This window comes from Neophocaena asiaeorientalis, unplaced genomic scaffold (assembly GCF_003031525.2).
Source record: "Neophocaena asiaeorientalis asiaeorientalis breed wild unplaced genomic scaffold, Neophocaena_asiaeorientalis_V1.1 scaffold116, whole genome shotgun sequence".
Lineage (NCBI taxonomy): Eukaryota > Metazoa > Chordata > Mammalia > Artiodactyla > Phocoenidae > Neophocaena > Neophocaena asiaeorientalis.
In genome coordinates this window covers 2081391-2102088 of record NW_020174561.1, presented here as the reverse complement: position 1 = coordinate 2102088, position 20698 = coordinate 2081391, and the positions used below count along the sequence as shown (strand labels likewise).

The 20698-nt window shown below is 32.7% G+C and overlaps 1 protein-coding gene across 3 annotated transcripts in view; it reads right to left on the bottom strand.

The window, feature by feature from the left end:
- Positions 1 to 20698, bottom strand: part of POT1 (protection of telomeres 1) — a 78910-nt gene that overhangs the window by 55604 nt on the left and 2608 nt on the right. For all 3 annotated transcript variants that reach the window (XM_024757803.1, XM_024757801.1, XM_024757802.1), the window contains exons 2-6: positions 20227 to 20299; positions 18047 to 18138; positions 5965 to 6078; positions 5131 to 5178; positions 3050 to 3164 (exon numbers count right to left, since the gene is read on the bottom strand). In XM_024757803.1, coding sequence (XP_024613571.1) covers positions 3050 to 3164; positions 5131 to 5139 — 124 coding nt within the window. In that variant the 5' untranslated portion in view covers positions 5140 to 5178; positions 5965 to 6078; positions 18047 to 18138; positions 20227 to 20299. The remainder of the gene's footprint in view (positions 1 to 3049; positions 3165 to 5130; positions 5179 to 5964; positions 6079 to 18046; positions 18139 to 20226; positions 20300 to 20698) is intronic.

The window sequence follows — 20698 nt, the reverse complement described above, 5'->3', positions numbered from 1 at the left end:
TGAAGATAAAGCTTGGGAAATAAAGCATTTGCTACAGAAATAAGATAGCAGTATGCTACAGGTCATGTATAATCATTATTGCAGAGGATGAGAGGAAAGTCCTCAAGAAAAATTTTAGTCAAGAAGTAAGGATGCTAAATTGCGCCAAATTGCTTCTACTGCATTGAATTTAACATTTATAAAATGAATTTTAATGAAAAATTCTAGCTAATGATATATGAGAATCAACTTTTTTCCATCTATCTAAATTTGAGTTGCATAAAGGTAATTTTCCTACACATAACTATTATGTACATCAAGATGTAATATTTAGGTTGTGGCCCTGTATTTGTGAAATAATGTTGCTTTATATAGTACAAAAAAGGCTCAGCTGTGGATTACTCCTGTACATTTATTCTAGTACTTCTCAGTGGTAATACTAATGAAGTTGATTCTTTCCTGAACACGAAAATCAGTGCTATTTGTCTGACTCTCCTGCAGCATGTTGAAGGATAAATTCTATCAACAGAAAAAAATGTAAGTGTAACTAAAATTATAAGACAGATAGTTTTAAAATGTTACCATCTTGGTAGTAGTAAAGACATCTCGCTGTATCTTCAGACATATTTTAGAGTTTCAATGAATATATTCAGAAAAAATTGATGACATTCATTTTAATTTAGTATCTCAGAAGAAATAGAGAAATACATTATCTTTATAATAAAAGTTGGCTTATTACTACTCATGAATTTTTTTATTAAAGGACTGGATCTAACTATAAACATACCTAAGAGATACAGGATACATAGAATATATAATAAATACTACGGTTTCCCAATGCTTTCATTATATACACATGATTTAATAACATTGTCAGAAGAAAATGATTATGCTATCTAATAACAAACTAAAATTGAGTCACCATAGCTGTTTTAAAAACAGCTATCATTTTATTCTGTAATACTTTCATTTCATGATATTTTTGAAAATAATGTATTTGCTGATTAATTTACTAAAAACTTTCAATGATAAGCATTTGAACCATACCAAGTACAAAAAGTTTTAAAATTATATCTTCTACCAAGTTAGATGAACATTATTACCAGTATTGTAGCTTATTCCTAAATTTGGCAGGCCTATTAAAGCTAGCCAGATAACACTGGCAACTGGAAGAGGACTGCAGTGACTACACTCTACAGGGAATTCACAGAATGGGCAATGTAAAATTCAGGGGAAAAAAATTCGATGATGAGAAGAAACTACTAAGGTGAAAGTATGCATATGTATGTTGAATGGCATGATGGGGTATGGAAAGTAGACTGCAAAAGAGTAAAGTTGAATGAAAATATTTGAGAAATTCAAACACAATTTCTCTGCTTCAACCTTAATGTTTAATTCTTCCCCTCCTACTGAAACAACAGAAATCAGGGTTTTCAATAAAACATCCTTTTGCGGTCTTCAGACTTAGCTACCACCTATTTCAAACTTCTCATCTCTAGATTCAATAGTCTTCACATAGTCACTTGCACATAAACTAAGTCTTTACACATTATCAAAATATTCTGTCAACTATACTCCAACAAAAGTTAAAAATAAATTAAAAAACTGAAGCAAATATGGTAAAATCTGCCCAGTAAATATAATATAGGGGTCATTTAATTATTTTCTGTATGTTTATTTCATAATGTAAAAAAAATCAAATAATGCTCAAAATAAAATTTTAAAACACACTAAAAAAAAAAATGCTGACCACATGAAAATGAGACTTTTCCCCCCCATCCACCCCACCAAAGAGTAAACTTAGAGCTCATGCCACAATAAAATTTGCATATGTATAATTTAATAAATTAAATCTTTTAAAAATATTAACTCACTGAGAACTTCTTTGTGTTCCCAGCATGAGCCACAGCAGCTGGCAGGCATACAGTCGATAAAGACAGTATTTCATCAACACCACCACTGTTTCACATTTTTAACATCTCTAAAATATGGTTATATCTTACAATTGACAGTGAAGCATAGCTTTTCTTAATGATACATAAAATAATGATGCCTCTTACAAATGTTGTTGTTTCAAATTAGACTAAACAGAGCAATAAACGTTAAATTTCATTGAACTAAATTAAACCAAGGTGAAAGTGCCTGTCTGTTAACTACATGAACTCTCAGAAAGCTGAAATCCATGTTTTTTTGATTCATTCTTTTACATGTTAGTCTGTTTAAAAGCTTACATTTTTATATAGAATAGGTTATATCTCCTTAATTATCTTTAAAAACAACCCAAGTACTATGCCTTTTGACTGGGATGTTTAATCCTTTTCCGTTTAAAGTAACTACTGATAGGGAAGAACTTACTCTTGCCATTTTGTTCTTTTCTGTCTGTCTTTTAGCTCTTTTGTCCCTTGTTTCCTCTCTTATGGTCTTCCTTTGTGTTTCACTGATTTTTTTTTTTGTCGTGACCTACTCTGATCCCTTTCTCATTTTCTTTTGTGTATCTTCCATAAGTATTTTCTCTTTGGTTACCACAAAATTTACATAAAACACCTTACAGTTATAACTATCTTAAACTGATAAAAAATAAATTTCTATCATATACAAAAGCTCTACACTTTTACTCCCCTCCCCAACATATACTTTATGTTACTGAGTCACAATTTATATCTTTTTATGTTGTAACCACTAACATATGTTTACAGGTAGCTCTTTTTTATACTTTTGCCTTTTAACTTCTATACAAGAATTAAAATGATTTACATAACAGCATTACATATTCTGTACATGTCTATATATTTACCTTTTCTAGCTTATTCTATACTTTCATAGGCTATTTTATATTTTCATATGCTGTCATGTTGCTGCTTAGCATTCTTTTCTTCATTTATTCTCTACAACTTATAGACTATACTTTATTTTATAAGTAAAAATGGCCCAAAAATTTGCATCAGTATTGTTTGACAATTATAAATCACAATTAAGTTTCTAAGACTTAGAGTACTGAAGGAGCTGTGTTCCTGAACCAATAAAACAGTTCCAGTCCATTAAAATCTTGACCAGTTTTAATAATACCTACCTGTTCCTTTGCTCAGATATGGAGGCTTAAAGAACTTCACAACACCATAGACATTGACAATCATGCCACTCTTAAGTTGATTCAGGGGTGTATATACATAATGTGTGGCTGGAACCTAAAGAAAGACAGTGAATATAAGTATTAAGATTTTAGAATCATGTCATGATCAAATTTGTAAGTTAGCAAACTGATCTGCATTTTTTCCTTCTAAGTGTCTAAAAAGAGACTGTAGCCTGATAGAAGGAGAAATGCACAGCTTATAAAGGTTGCTATATAAACCATCTAGTTTTTCATATAAATAACTTTGATTATAAATGGTGTAATTTGTACACAACTCTAAAAAATGCAGTTTAAGAGACTTTTGTTCTGGTTTTTAACCTTAACTAATATCACTTCAAAACTTGTGGCATATATTTATATTTTTTCCTATACTGCTATGAAGATTTTAATAAGGCCTAAATAAAGCCAGATTTTGATTATAAATGATATAAAGACATTAAACAGGGTAATAAAAGAAAAAAAATTTTCTGAAATAACTGTACAGAAGTTTGGAAAGAAAAGGGGAAGTGATTTCACAAGAACGTCTGATGTTAGTCAAACAATCCTGAAAAGGGTTCAGACATCTGGCCCCATCACTCACCCACTTCACTCCCAATTGCAAATAAGGTTACCTATCACACTAAGAGTTAAAATTTTAAAAATCAAATCAAAATGAATTGGTTTTTTCAAGGAAGCTGATCCCTCAGGTCAAACACAAGGTCAGGCAGGGCTTGCTTAGAAATCTCATCAAACCATGATGTTAAAAAAAAGTAATGAAAGAAAAACAATGGTCAGCATATGGGACAGAATAGAGACAATAGGTACTCAGCTGACAAACTAACTGGATCCAATATATTATCTTAACAAATATCTCCCTAATGTGGAGATGAATGGGAAGGCCAGCACAACTCAATGACCCTAACCATTATGGTTTTCCAAGTAATGTACTTGTTAATTCACAACCAGCAATCAACATCTTGATTGTAATTTGGCTCTCAATGTAAATAAGCCAGGATGTGTGTGCAGAGCAGCTAAGTTATATTCTAATAGTTCAGAATACCTGAGCTTCCTGAAAAACCATTTTTGCCAAGTTCAGAGGCTCTCTCATTTACTTCTGCCTTACTACAAGTGCATGGATGTAACAAATATTTGAAGTTGACCTATCTATAACCATTTTGAAAAACACTAATATCAGAGTTAAATCATATTTTTTAAAAAGTACATCAATACTTTCATTGGTTACAGTTACCCTAAATAACAAATTTAAGTTATACTATTATGGTAGTATTCAGAATTTAAAACCTGTATCCCGTAGTCACTGTCAACTAGAAGCAAAGTCCTTGAACTCTGTCCAATAGAAACTAAAGGTAGAACATAAAATTTATTTTAAGGAGCCCACGGGTCGCAACTAAGGAGCCCATGTGCCACAACTAAGGAACCTGCCTGTGCAACTAAGGAGCCCACTTGCCATAACTAAACTTTATCAACATATTACCTTCTTTCCAGTTTCACTCAGCTACAAGTAGCTCACCTTTAAAAATGGGAACCTTCCCATTGCTATGAGATGACAAAATTTTATAAAATATTGAAAATATGATTTAAAAGAAAAAGCAAAATGTATCAAAAGTATAATAAAATTCTTTACTTAAAATTACATAATTTGTCAAATCACAATTCAGCACATAATAATCTGTTTAAATATAAGCTGATGAAAAGCAAAAGAAATGAATTTGCCTAAGATTTAAAAGGAGTAAAAATCCCAGTGTCTTCACACAATAAAACTTCTTTTCCATTTTAATTTTCTTGTGTACACAGCTTCTGCAAAATATCAGCAAACATTCCAGACAACAGATGAACCAGGTATTAATTACCAGGGAAATATATAACTCAAATGTAATATCATTATATATCAAAAAAGTAGAGATTATGTTTTCCCACTGTATTGATACTATTTCAAAATCAGTCTATAATGTGGGTCAAATACATATATGTATGTGTGGGGGGGGGTGTACATTTCTAAATTAAAATTAATACCATCTTACCAAAGACATTGATTCTGTAGAAAAATCTCTTACGGATTTAACATAAACCTGAAAAAAAAAAAGAGGACTTATTTGTATACAAACATGTCCAATGTGATTACAGACCTTTAATTGTGGTAAAACTACACACTTTATAATATTCCAGTTCACAGAATGGCATAAAGTTATAGCTTACAAATTAAGAGTCGCAGGTACAAAGTTGTCTAAGCTAAGCTTCAGGTTAATTCACCAATTTTAATATCACAGAACCACACCTGGCCCATAAAATGCCCTGTTCAGACAAAAAAATAAAACAAAACAAAACAGGCAGATGTTGGTCTGCAGGCACATAGCTTAACCCAACTCTACTTCTCCACCTGACAGCCTTGACCAAACAGGCAGTCTCCAAAAGTGTATGTGTGTTTGTGTGGGGAGGGGGCGGGGGGTGGTGAAGTGAGAGGGATGAAGACCTTCATAAAGAATGAAATAGGAGGAAATCAGTTTTACCTAAAAAGGGGCACCTGATCAATTTAAGATAAAATCAAGCAGACCATCAAAAGAGGATGACAGTATAACTGCAAAGAATATACTGATCAGATTTAGAGTGTCTGTGAAGCTTTAAGAACTTCAGTAACAAATAACTATCTTTAAGGGATCCTTTTCTGCTATCTGGAATCATTCTAAATATAAAGCCAAGAAAAGGATTTTTATTTTTTAAACTTAAAATATTTAATTACAATAATTCAGTCAGACTAAGTAGTTTATCTGCAGATACACAGAAATACTACTTCTATTCCATTACTTTAGCTCATTAAAACTACAATATAATTAGAGACTAAAAAGTTGCATACTTACATAAACAGTTGATTTGAAGTCCTCAGATGCTTTCAAAAATAAGGAAAGTTTACCATCTCTGCTTGTAGATGAAGATGCTGACAAAGTAACAAATCCAGCCACTGCAATGGTGTCCTATATAGAAAAAAATAATTTAAAAATCATCAAAATACCATAATTCTGAATGCCATATAGATTCTTATTTTTATTACTATGTAAAAACAGGAATCATTTCTATAAAATGAAAAGCTGGTTAGCCTAAACTTGTTTAATGCTTTCTGAATATAAGATTGAGACTACCACCTCCTACAAAAGGGTATCAGCAATGTAGCCATAGATAAGTACAGTGCTCCTCTTAATGGACCAGGAAAACACTACCTAAATCACTTAGAAATTTTTATTTATCTGGTAGGGCTTCAAAAATCAATGTTTATCTCAATTTATGTGAATAAGTGTGCATGAATAAACACAACGAAGAGATAGTGATGAGCCAACAGTATTAAGAATGGAAATTAAATGAAACTAAATCTCTGAGAGACTACATTGAGAAAGACATGTCATTAGTGCAAAAACTCCACATTGTTATAAAACTAACATGAGCATAAAGATCCAGGGTATGAGACATAAATAAGACATTTCCATTTATATACTAATAAAACAAAGATACTTTCTTTCCACGTAGGTTTATAATAGTAAGAAGAAGCCAATCTCCATTTATTCCTGCCTCTCTCATTCTTTAGTTAAATCTCTTATTTTCCAAATACTGGAACATCCACACTTAGTGAGTCTTGTCTTGCTGTATTTTATACACACACACACACACACACACACACACACATTATTATCTTACTCCTCTAATTTTAACACCAAAACCTTAAGATAAACAGAAATTCCTGGGCTTTAGGCAGCTTCCTTCAATAATCTTAATTTCTACCAAACGGAAGTCTTCTGCATTACTGATTTTTATTTTGCACGTATGAGTGTGGTGTCAACCCCCAGGATTCTCTATTTAGATCCGTTAATTAGGCTGTAGGCACCTTGAAGACAAGGGTCATGTCTTATTCTGCTTTGTATTTGCAGGTCTTGGCACAAAGTAGGCCCTCCATAAACTATCTGTGAATCAAAGGAAGGATCATAAATTGCCTTTCTAAAATCTCTGGCACTATCCAGATATTTTAGCTCTGCAAATTTCTGCATTTTATTTTCTTCAGGTGAGACTGCAAACATAATTGTGTCTGTGCTGTTAATGCTAAATAAACACAATTCTTCACAGTTAAGTGGGAGAAAATTTTCCTTCCCACTGAAGATTTTCTATGTTTGTACCATGGTTTAGGCAGTTTTAAAGGGGAATAAAATAAAGAGCAAGAGTGCTTCTGGAATAAATTACTATTATAACTGAAAAATATGCAGTTTTTCCAATTTACCTTTGAACAGTATATTCTGATTTAAATGAAAACTTAAGATTTCAGTCCAAGATGTAAAGTTGTTTAATCAAACTAACACAGGAGAATAAATAGAAGTAGGGAAATCATTGGTCAGTTCTAAATTCTCTTCAAAATACAAAAAATAACCTATCTCATTTTATTTTTTATTTTACTTTAAAATGTCTTAAACATAAATATATGGAAAGATATACACTAAATGAAAGTGTTAGGGGAAGAAATGCATATTTTTCAATTTTTCTGTATAAACCAAACTTAAAGAATAAAAGTATTTCTTTTATGATGGAGAAAACATTTTTAAATAAAGAGAATAAATCATTAAAAGCAAGATATCAGTATTCATAACAAAAATTTTTCAAAAGTCTATTCTAACATTAGCAACAAAACTCAGTAAAAGGTTACAACTTTTCCTCTAGCATACAATCGACAAAATGGAAATAAGAACCAAAAATACTTTTTAAGAACCTACATGCCGTTGACAGACGAATGGATAAAGAAGATGTGGTACATATATACAATGGAATATTAACCATAAAAAGGAAATTGGGTCATTTGTAGAGATGTGGATGGATCTAGAGACTGTCCTACGGAGTGAAGTAAGTCAGAAAGAGAAAAACAAATATCGTATATTAACACATATATGTGGAACCTAGAAAAATGGTACAGATGAACCAGTTTGTAGGGCAGAAATAGAGACACAGATGTAGAGAACAAACGTATGGACACCAAGGGGGGAAAGTGGCGGCGGGGGGCAGTGGTGGTGGGATGAATTGGGAGATTGGGATTGACATATATACACTAATATGTATAAAATAGATAACTAATAAGAACCTGCTGTATAAAAAAATAAAATAAAATTCAAAAATTCAAAAAAAATAGTTATTAAAAAAGTTTTAAGCTACAAAATAAAGCTATAAAAAATAAATGTTCAATTTATTACATTTATTTTTTTAATTTAATTTTACTTTTAATTTTTATTGGAGTATGGTTGATTTACAATGTTAGTTAGCAAAGTGAATCAGTTATACATATACATGTATCCACTCTGTTTTAGATTCTTTCCCTATATATGCCATTACAGAGTACTGAGTAGAGTTCCCTGTGCTATACAATAGGTCCTTATTAGTTATATATTTTATATATAGTAGTGTGTATATTTCCATCCCAAACTCCCAATTTATCCCTCCCAAATTTATATTTATAAACATGAATTTATATTTAATTTACACATATAAATTGCATTGAAGGCCCTCAGTGATCTCATCCCAAGTTACTTTGCCTGCTTTATCTCCATATACTTCCATTCAATACAAAATAAATCAGATTCTCTTATATACCCAATGTTTTTCCACATATATTTTTTGCATTTTCTGAGTACCTATCTTTTAAAATCTGGGCTGTAAATGCTTCTTCCCTGGGAGGTTTATCTTAGCTTGTACCCCAAAGAAGGAAGAAGGAAAAATAATTCTTCCTTCCTCTGAACTCTCCTATGCCGCATTTTAATATTTTTCATGTGTGTTATTTATAAACTTTCTTAATGTTTTTACTGCCCTGAAAATCCTGTAAGATCCTTGGGACTAAGAATGTCTTATCCATCTGAATATCCCACACAAGTGACTAGTGGAGGCTTCTGTTCATAATCAGTGGTCAACAAATATTTGTTGAATAAATTAATCAACACTGGTAGAAACTGAAATACAGATCTAAACAAAAGAGAAAAAAATAAATGGCTTAGGATTCATGTCCCATGAATGTATTAATCATAATGACTTTCAACTTAATTCAAATACACAGAGGATTAGAAACATAAATATATAATAGGCTGTTTTAGCTTGTATAAACACTCATTAGATTGAGTTGAAAATGAGATTTAATACACACCGTTCTAAGTTTCTGAGAAGAGCATAGCATACTGAAGCCATTCAAACAAGAATGGGAATTACACAGTTCAGTGGTGAGACTAACGTATTCTGATATGTCAGAGTAGGTGCCTATCTCAGTCTGCTGAAAACAGTATTAGAAAACCAGCTTGAGAAGCATAACCCTGCTGCTAAAAATGATAAGGTTTTAATTGCTATCTTTGCATCAAAGTTATAAAAGTGAAAACACATTTGAAATGAAATCTTTGAAATAACTCGGCATACTCAGATTATCAGCAAAGCAGTCATTTCCCTTTTGTCACAGTGCCTTAGATAGATTAAGCCCTCATCGTTAGACAATTTTCAGTGTAGCCAACAGGAATATTTCTACCACAAACGAGTCGCAGAGAAAATGAGTGAAATCAATACGGGTCTTTTTAATGTAAGTGTTCTTTAAAAATGAACAATTAAAAGGAAAAAAAATCAGACAATTTACTTGCATATAAACAACCATGGTTTTTACATGCTAATATCTCCCAATGAGGAACACAATCAGTGGTGAAATAGGAAGCAAACCAATAGGTAACAAAAATACACAAAACCAGTGTATTAATTTGCTTATTTTTAATGGATAGCATACTAAAAATTCTCAAGTCATCACTGAGCAGGAAAAGGGCAAAGAAAATATGAAACAGTTGATAATCCAAAAAGAAAAACTTATCTGACTTTAACAGGCATTAAGTAATTTTTACTATACTGACCTTGCAAATACTGTTAGGTTATCACATCTTAAAACACTGTTAAAGAGTGAAAGGGTACAGGGAAAAACCAGGGACCTGATGTCATTGATAGTGCAGTGACTGACAGAAAATGTTTCTTTAGCATAATAAGTGTATTTCATGTGTATTAGCACTTATTGGATCATGTAACACCAAGGACATAATTGGAAGTAATATATGTAATATTAGCATAAAAACCAAAATCTTTAAATGGTCTACAAATCATTTTATGATCTGATGCCCACCCAGCTCACCAGCCGCATTTCGTGTGACTCACTCTGGAACTCTGCCTTACTATAATTCCTTAGCATTCCAGGATCCTCACTCAGGGCCTCTGTATATGCTGTTCTCTCTTACTTATCTACTCTCCCCATACCCCTATGTTCATTCTTTCGGCTACTTTTCTCATTCTGCTACTCAATCTTCTTAGTACATATCATATCTGGATAAAATAATTAATTACATAATAGTTGTTTAATTCCACTCTTCTCCACTGAAAACTATTCCATGAAGGCAAGGTCCATTACTGTCTTATTCAGTTAAAATGTCTCTGACATCGAGCAGACAAAAAACATTCAAAAGTGTTTAGACAACTCAATGAATACCTAAATATATGAATATACACACACAAACACACAGACATTACATAAAATATACCTTCATTAAATCTTAACATAAACTATACAACTACTACAAAACTTACTTCATAGAATCTCAGCATTTTAGAATTGTGAAGGACCTTAGAGTTCGCATAATCAAACACCTTCATCTTTCAGATAAGAAAATAAGGGCCAGAGAGAATAAATGAGCAGTTTAAGGTCACACACAGCTAATTAGTTGTAGACTAAGACAAGAACCCAGATCTCCTGACTTCCATGGTAGGTACTACTCTATCTCCTCTTTCAGAACTAAACCTTATAAGAATGGGAAAAAACGTATTAACAAATGTCTGTAACTTTGACAGTTTTGTGATAAGACCTTTTTTTAAACTTTTAAAATACTTTGGAAAAGTCTTTCCTATTTTGTATCTACATATTAATGTTAAAACTTCCTTTAAATGAAAGTTAAAACTGAAAAAAATGCCTCAGATGGAGGGAATTTCAAGTACACCATTTGTATTCCCACAAAATGTACCATTAATCTAGCAAAGCAAAGATGTTTTAGGATTGCTGTATTCAAATACAGAGCTAATCTTAAGGAAACAAGTGACAAAGAAGAAAGGTGTAAGAATCGAGCTATAAAAATTCATTCTTTTTTTTTTTTACCCTGTGTATGTCCACATTTATTTTTTATTTTTAAAATTTTTTTAAACATCTTTATTAGAGTATAATTGCTTTACAATAGTGTGTTAGTTTCTGTTTTATAACAAAGTGAATCAGTTATACATATACATATGTTCCCATATCTCTTCCCTCTTGCATCTCCCTCCCTCCCACCCTCCTTATCCCACCCCTCTAGGTGGTCACAATGCACCAAGCTGATCTCCCTGTGCTATGTGGCTGCTTCCCACTAGCTATCTATTTTCCATTTGGTAGTGTATATATGTCCATGTCACTCTCTCACTTTGTCCCAGCTTACCCTTCCCACCCCGCATATCCTCAAGTCCATTCTCTAGTAGGTCTGCATGTTTATTCCCGTCTTGCCCCTAAGTTCTCCTGACATTTTTTCTCTTTCTTTTTTTTACTTTTTCTTTTATTTATTTATTTTAATTTTTTAAAAATTTAGATTCTGGTATTTGTTTTTCTCTTTCTGACTTACTTCACTCTGTATGACGGTCTCTAGGTCCATCCACCTCACAATAAAAATTCATTCATTTATGCAAAAAGTTTTACCTTTGATTTGCCCTTAATACTATAAACTCTAAAATAAATAGCCTAATTAGACCTCCCAAATGATCAACATTCGTGATTTTAAATGCAGAAAGAATTTAAACTAAATTGTGACCTCAGTCTTCACACCATTATATTTTAAAAGGAGAAACCTTGACTTACCATTACCAGCATCCTATTATCTGACAAGTACTAATTAGTTGTATGGTTCTATTCTATTTTAATGAATACCTATTTAAAATATATTTCAAAAGCAGAAGACACCTTTCATATCAGTTAGGAAAAATAATAATATCTAATATATCATACATGTTTTATAGATAAATGTACATGTTTTGCTAACTCATTATATTATAAACCTTTTATATTATTTCTCAGGTAAGAATTTAATAAATACAAGAATGTTAAGGAAGGATAAAGATAAAAACATATTTAAAATATAAGCAAACAGATCCCTAATATTCAATACCTTGTATTTATTTTTAAAACACTTCTCTAAGACGTCCAAGATACGTTGTGAAATAAAGCAATTTACAAAACATGGATTGTATGATGTCATTTGGTAGAAAATGTACATATATGTTTATATGTATATAAAGATGCATGCATACATATGTAAGTATACATATATACACACATATATAAAAGCTGGAAGGATACCAAAAAAAAAAAAGACATAGCAGTGGTTTTATCTAATAATGGGAGTAGGTAATGAGAGTGGGTTCAGAGGGAGTGGGGCAGCTTTTGCTTTTCTGGTTATGCCCTTCCATGCTGCTTAAATGCTTTTAAAACCATGGCCACACAAGAACAAAATCTTCTAAGGCAAATATTTCCAAGACCTAATTCAAGTCCACAATATCTCCTTGAGGCAGGACTAAAATACAGTCGTGGAGACAGAGCAGCTTCTGTACTTACTACAAGGTTTGCTTTAGAATAACTGTACTACTGACCATCAGGACAGAGGGTTACTAATGGCTCAAACGATAAACGTATATGGAAGCACTTTGCAATCTGTAAAATTCCATACAAATGTAACATGATATTCTCAATAAAAGATTATTAATATAATATATAAAAGATTAGTACCATATTTTAGTAAAAGATTCCAAAAACCTGATTAAGCATTAGAAGCTAGCTTTAATAAATGTTTGAAAAATAAACAAATGTGTTCTGTTGCCTAAGCTTAAGCAAACTCTAACAGCCTCTTAAGTATGGCCTTTGCTATTGAACTATGTAAAATAAGGGACAGAAAAAGGAACAGAAAAGTAAGTTCTTTAATCTCCTTACATCACTAGAAATTAGAATTTACGATCTCTTTATATCATTTCACTTCAAAACATCCAAACATGCCAGCCAGAAGAGCTCTTTAATTATGAACCCCTCCAAAAACAAACACACGCATTCATATGCACACACACATACACAGTCAGAGACACCCAGGACTAATGAGGAGGAAGGAAGTATAAGATAAACAGAGATCCATGCACTAAGGTAAAAAAAAAAATTAATATATGCATAATAAGTGTAATACACACAAACCTCTCTAATAGCAACTCTACCTAGAGCACTTCCTCCAAAGATTCTCTTGTATTGTCTTTGTAAAATGTTTCCAAAAATTCTTTAAGAAGATCAAAACATTACATTCATATTAGCACTTGACTCTCATGAACGTAAAATTTTCTAAAAATAATAAATGAAGATTTTTGTAAGATACCAAATTCTAATATCAGATCATTATTATTTCTGTGGAGTTCAATATTAACTCAACTACATACTGTGATAGAATCCTGAAATTGGGCCTTTAAAAAGCAGTTCTTGATGATCATATGTTCATGGATCTCTTTGAGAATGAGGTTTACAGATGGCCTCCTCAGAGGGGAAAAAAAATACATAAATACATGTACATACACTTTTAGTTGACTGAAGAACCTTCTTTGGCTATCTATACACTGTTGGGGATTCACTGGAGACCCAAGCACCCTAGGGTCTCACCTTCATCTATAAACTATAGGCCCTTTCATAAAAATGTAGCAGGCTTTAGTTTTATTGCCAGTTGACTCTTAAAACAGGATGCTAAGGCCTCTTCCTGATCATGCATTAAAATCAACTTTTCTCCCCTGAAGGAAACTGAAGCAGAGAGTGTAATGTCGTACTTATTAAAATATATATCAGGAGCGAAGAAAAGAAAGGCAACTTTAATGATCTTAGCAAATTGAAAGGAAGTAGGCTATTATGGCCCAGGTCCTTGAAATCTCTAAAACTGTTAAAAGTGTACTTCTTTACAGAAAGGAAAGAGTTCATCTTAAATAAGAACATGAAACTACATTTCATATATATTTCAAATATTCTATAACCCATGAAAACTAAATATTACTAATTCAATGTACTATCGCAAATCTTGCCTATGCATACCTAACAGCCTGAAGAATGAGAAAGCTGTTAATACACTGATTTGGGTTTTTATTGGTTTGTTTTGAAGGATGGGCAGCCAGAGAAAATATCTGTTATAACTTAGCATCCACATGCAAATTAGTCATTAAACTGATTTTTTTCATTTTCCCCTATCTCATCAAAGTATTATAATAGAGAAGTTGTTTTCTAGTTCAAGGGAAAAATATGTAAGTTATTTTTCTAAATAAGTGAATCTTTCCCTGTTAAACACCTACTTAGTATTCTCACTTTCATTCCTCTCTCCCTCCCTCTCACTCTCATCATTTCTGAAGAATATCTTCCTTAAAAAATGGCATGGGGGCTTCCCTGGTGGCGCAGTGGTTGAGAGTCCACCTGCCGATGCAGGGGACACAGGTTCGTGCCCCGGTCTGTGAAGATCCCACATGCCGCGGAGCGGCTGGGCCCGTGAGCCACGGCCGCTGAGCCTGTGCGTCCGGAGCCTGTGCTCCGCAACGGGAGAGGCCACAACAGTGAGAGGCCCACGTACCCAAAAAAAAAAGCATGATTTGGGGACTTATTAAACACTGAATTCTTAATAATTCAGAACTGTCATCATAAATATTAATTATTTTAACAAAGCTGAAATAAAGTCATGCCTTTAAGGACAAGAATAATAATAATAAGGAACAATAACAGGCCTTTACTGGAGCCACCCACAAAAGTGCCTCATCAAAATAGCTATGTAGAGATACTGGATCCTACCCTACCTAAACGGCCTCAAGCAGGTATGATTTTGTGTGTGTGTGTGTGTGTGTGTGTGTGTACACATGCTTTATATACTTTATTTCCTAGTCCCCTTTCTTGATAAGACTGTCGGATAGTACTTTTTTAGTATACTTGCCTCTAGAACTTCACAGTGCCATACCAACCATATTAAAACTATATCGCATTCAAAGTTTTTAAAATTGCATCGAAAATTAGTCTAGTTATCATTCTGAAGAGAAACAGTCTAATGAACTGTCCTAGGAATTTTTGGACATGAATTGCATGGCAACTATTTGATTTCATGAATTGCATGGCAACTCCTATTTGATTTCTTCAAATTGTGAAGTAAGATTTTAAGATATACCACTGACTTAATAACAGCTTTTCACTGAGGAAAAAAATCACTACACTAATTCTTTTCTCTGTTCAAATTATAAATTAAGAAAAAATTAACTGATTTACCACCTCCTTACAGAAACTTAGCAAAAAACTCCTAGGAGAGAACACAGGCAAAACGTTCTCTGACATAAATCGTACAGTTTTCTTAGGTCAGTTCTCCAAACTACAAACACACACACATCTACAACTAATCAATTCTAGGTCAATTCAACAAATGCTTTAGTTTTGGTCTTTATACATCCACAATAGCTTCTGAATTACTGTTAAGGTCTCCTCACTGAGTTCCCAAACTAAAGTCTCCTCCTGGTAGAAGAAAATAAATTTAAAAATAACTTATGAGATAATCAGGGAAATTAGAACACTGACTTGATATTTGATTATATAGAGGAATTACTGTTAAATTATTTAGGCATAATGATGAAATTGTGCTTATTCAAATAGATAGTAAGACACATAGATATACATAGATATGTGTGTATATATACATGAATACATTGATGATATTTCATGGTTTATAAAAGCTGATGTTAATATTTCAGTAGTATAATTGTACTATGGTATGTATTCATTTGTATATATACATATACACATACACATATAACTTTAGGATGCTTTCTCTTTTACATACGGAAATTTTTAGGGTTTAAATTATATAATTCCTGATATTTGCCTCAAAATAATCTGTGGCAGTAAAATGAAAAGATGAAATAAGAGCCTGAATGCTGATAACTGAAGTTAGATATTTGGAATATGGACAGTCGTTATACAATTCTTACCACTTATATATATGTTAGAAATTTTTCATAATAAAAAGTTTAAAGACTAACAAATAAAATATTCCACTAAAAAACTAAGTGCCTACTCTTTGATGTTTCTCCCCAAATCCTCCAGGCAGATTCAGTCTATTGAGGCTGCTATTCCAGTTCTATTATAGTTACGACCATTAGATGATTTTCCATTAGGCTAGAGATAGTGGACTCCATAAGGTCAAGCACTGTGTCTTATTCATTTTGGTTTCTCCAGAGCCTAGCACAGAGTCAAGCAAAATGTCAGCACTTAATAAATGTTTACTGAACCTAAATGAAAAAAGAGACAGAGTACAGACAATCTCATCTGACTGTGCCATTTTGCAGAAACCATTGTTTTTTCCCACGTCATTTACTTGTTAGTAACAACCATAAATCAAAAAGGATTGAAACCATATATCTAATATTCCTGCAACATCATTATAGAAGTACTGTCTAACTCCGAGCAACTTATTTGGAGACTTATCAATGACTCAACAATGTTTTATATGTTTATATGCTTCAATATTGTTTAATTACCAAAACTGGTTTTGCAAATATCTAGAGGATCTCCAATTAACATCAAAGATGTTATGAGATTCTTACAGAAAGTTAATTTTAAATCATTTTAATACACATGCAGAAAAAAATCTGTAAGATTATACACCAAACAGTGGTTAATTTCTGGAGATGTGCTGTCCAATACAGTATCAACTAGCCATATGTGGCTATTTAAATTTAATTAAAATGATATTATACAAAGTTTAAAATTTAGTTCCTCAGCTGTACTAGTCATATTTTAAGGGCTCATTGGCCAAATATGACTAGTGGCTACCATATTGACAGCACAGATATAGAACATTTCCATCATCGCAAACAGTTCTACTGGATGGTGCTACTGATTTTAGTGTGCTGATCTTGTAACCTGCAACATTGCTAAATTCATGTATTAGCCCTAGTAGCTTTCTTTTGGATTCTTTAAGATTTTCTATATATCAGATCATGTCATCTGAGAAGAGAGATAGTTTTACTACTTCTTTTACAATTTAGATGTCTTTTATTTCTTTCTTATTTAGTTGCTCTGGCTAGAAGTTCCAGTACAACGTTGAATAACAGTGGTGAAAGCAAGCGTCCTTGTCCTGTTCCTAACCTTGGGGGGAATGCTTTCAGTCTTTCACCACTGAGTATGATGTTAGCTGTAGGTTTTTCATAATTGACCTTTACTATGTTGAGGAGTTCCCTTCTATTCCTAGTTTTCTGAGTGTTTTGATTATGAAAGTGTGTAGAATTTTTCAAATGCCTTTCCTGCATCAATTAAGATGATCGTTTGTGTTTTTTGCCCTTTGCTCTATTACTGTGATATATTACAATGATTGATTTTCTTATGTTGAACCAAACATCATTTCTGGGATAAATCTCCCTTGGTCATTGTGTTTACTCCTTTTAATATGCTGTTGTGTTATTATCTTGTTGGGGATTTAGCAGGCATTTCTTTTTATAACAATTATAGAAAATATTATAAAAATACAGAGTTATAGCTCATTATTTTTTAGTTAGTGAGAATTATTTTTTAATTAAGTGAAGAGAAAATGTATATATCTTTAAGATATTCTATTGAACACTAAAAATTAAACTTAAGTGAGAGGAAAAATTGTCCCTTTTTATGTCAATGATAAGTTTTACTAACCTCTTACGAGTGTTCAATTTTAAAGATGTTGCTTTTTTAAGTATAATTTTTTATATATCTACAAATATATAATGAATCACTAAAATATGGCCTATAGGATAAATACAGCATCTTCAATAATTCTAAATCTACTGCAAAAAAGATAAAGTAATATAAAAATACTTTACCCCTTCATAGAAAACTTTAGCACAGTCCTTTGCTAATTTTCCAAAAAATAATACACTGAGGGTGTTGATATCCGAATTTGAATTTTCTTGTTCTGTGGAGAAACACAGACACACAGAAAAACACTTTAGATATAAAGGTGTTCTAGACAAGAAAATTGATTACAACTAAATTCTAAAAACTATAGATAATTCAAAATATAATTATGAAGAAGAGTTAATTAAAACGTTTATAATTCACTTGTAGTTTACTCTTAACACCTTAAGTATCATAAAAATAATGTATAGAATGCTATTAGGCATTACAACCAAAATTATAACTAGCTGCACCTAAAATACGTTTTACAAATTTCTGTAAATACTACATTAACATCATATAATGACCACTTTCAATTTATTTTCACATGGTTATGATCAAAAGAACTGAATAAGTTACAATTATTCAATTTTTATAGTGTATAACATATCACTCCCCAAATATTTCATTTTTACTGATCTTCTGGTAATCTATAATTATTAGAACATGAAGTTTTAATCTAGGGAAGTGTGTTCTTCTCCCCCAGCACCCGCATATTGAAGAATAAAAGAGCATGTGTGTGTAAAAACCAAGCTATCTGTGATTTTGACAATGAAAATTACTAGGAAAAGAAGAAACAAACATTTTACAGTAATCTCATTTGGATATTCTAGGCTTTGATAAAGAATCTCCATAATCTTCATTCTTCAGAGGCCACCTCCTAGAACCACTGAAGCAAGTCCAAATACTAAGATTCAATTACTATATCATCGGAGGGAGGTCGCATTAATATAAGCTTTCAAACATTCAACTACTCGAAGAAACTGCCTTCATATCAGACTTTCATGTATCTATGAAGTACATGAAAGATCTTTCTAAAATTTGCAGTGTAACTTAAAACTCCTGAATCTGCTACTTTATCACCAGCAATGAAACAACTACATCTGCCTATTGCCTCCTTTCACTTACCTCTTTCATCCAACTCCTCAAAACAAGTATATACATAAACTGAAACACTAATGTTCCTTAAAAACAAAAACACAATGGCTTCTAATCAAGATATAACTTACTTCTTTAATATCTTAAATGACCTATCAAATGTCTATTTCTGGCCATGACAGAGTAACACGGACGGGATTTGTTCTCCGGCCTTAAAGCAACTAGAAAAGTAAGAAAATATATATAAAACAACAGTTTTCAGACACTGGACAACAGTAAGTGCAGGTAAGTGATCTCTTTGAGACGGAGAACAAAGCAATAGCCCCAGCTTACTTCCTGGAAAGAGTTTCCAGGCAGCAGAAAATGGAGGTAAAAATACAAAGAAAGCCCAACAGCCTCACTGAATTCAGAAGAGTTCAGATTTGAGGACAGCAAGGCAGCTAGAATGTGCATGACATGGTGCTGAAAGGAAGACAGCAGGATAGATAAGAGCGCTCTGGAGATGGGTGCCTTCTGGTCTTTGGTTGAGTACTGATCTACAAAAGCATGGGAGGAAAGGGATTAGAACCACTTGAAAGAAACAGGCAGAACAATTCTGAGACTCACACAGGGCTGTGAACTGTTCTGGTTCCAACCAGCCAGAGTGGAATCCTCATACACAAAACACATAGTAAACTTGTCAGAAAGGCACTTCCTTAGTGATAAGGGCAAATTAGCCCCCAAATAAAGGCTGCTCTAGACCCATCCTAACAAAGCTAATCAAACTGATTCCAAGAGAATTTACAGTATTCCAAAACAAAGACAAATAATATTTAAAGGATTACAAATAAATCCAATATTTGATAATATAAAATTCTAAATGTCCAGGATCCAGTTAAAAAACTGCCAACCATACAGAAAGGAAAAACACATAAGGATTGGGGGGCGGCAAGGAATCAATAGAAAGAAACTCAGAAATGACAGCGATGATAGGATTGCCAGAGAAGATTTTGTAACAGTTATTAAAAGTACATGTTCAAGGAAGTAGAAGAAAATAGATGAGGAGAACTGGCAGATATGAAAAAACTCAAGATGAACTTCCAGAGTTGAAAAATATAATAACTTTTCATTCCATAGATTTTTATACTAGAAATGATTTTTGTGCTTATGTGTGTATGTATACATACACAAAGTTACCCATTTCCAGATTACAAGCAAAAAGTTAAGCAGAAATGGTCTTCTTATATACCTTGTAGTCCAATCTTCAAAACAGCTCTTCTGTTTCCACCATAAGTTAAAGAAGAGATAAGTGAGAGTTTTCCCTGAAACGAGAGAAGAACAGTTACACAGAAAAGCCAAAATAGATTATAATACCAAGATACAAGTAAAAATTAGAATAAATTTTTAAATTTGCTTTATTCATCATTACAAAATACTGGAAAGAATCCAAGTACTGCTACACTGGGGAATGGATAAACAGACTGTGATGGAATTCTAGCAACCAATAAAAAGTAATACTATTGGTTTTCCCTGGTGGCGCAGTGGTTGAGAGTCCGCCTGCCGATGCAGGGAACACGGGTTCGTGCCCCGGTCTGGGAAGATCCCACATGCCGCGGAGCGGCTGGGCCCGTGAGCCATGGCCACTGAGCCTGTGCGTCTGGAGCCTGTGCTCCGCAATGAGAGAGGCCACAACAGTGAGAGGCCCGCATACCGCCAAAAAA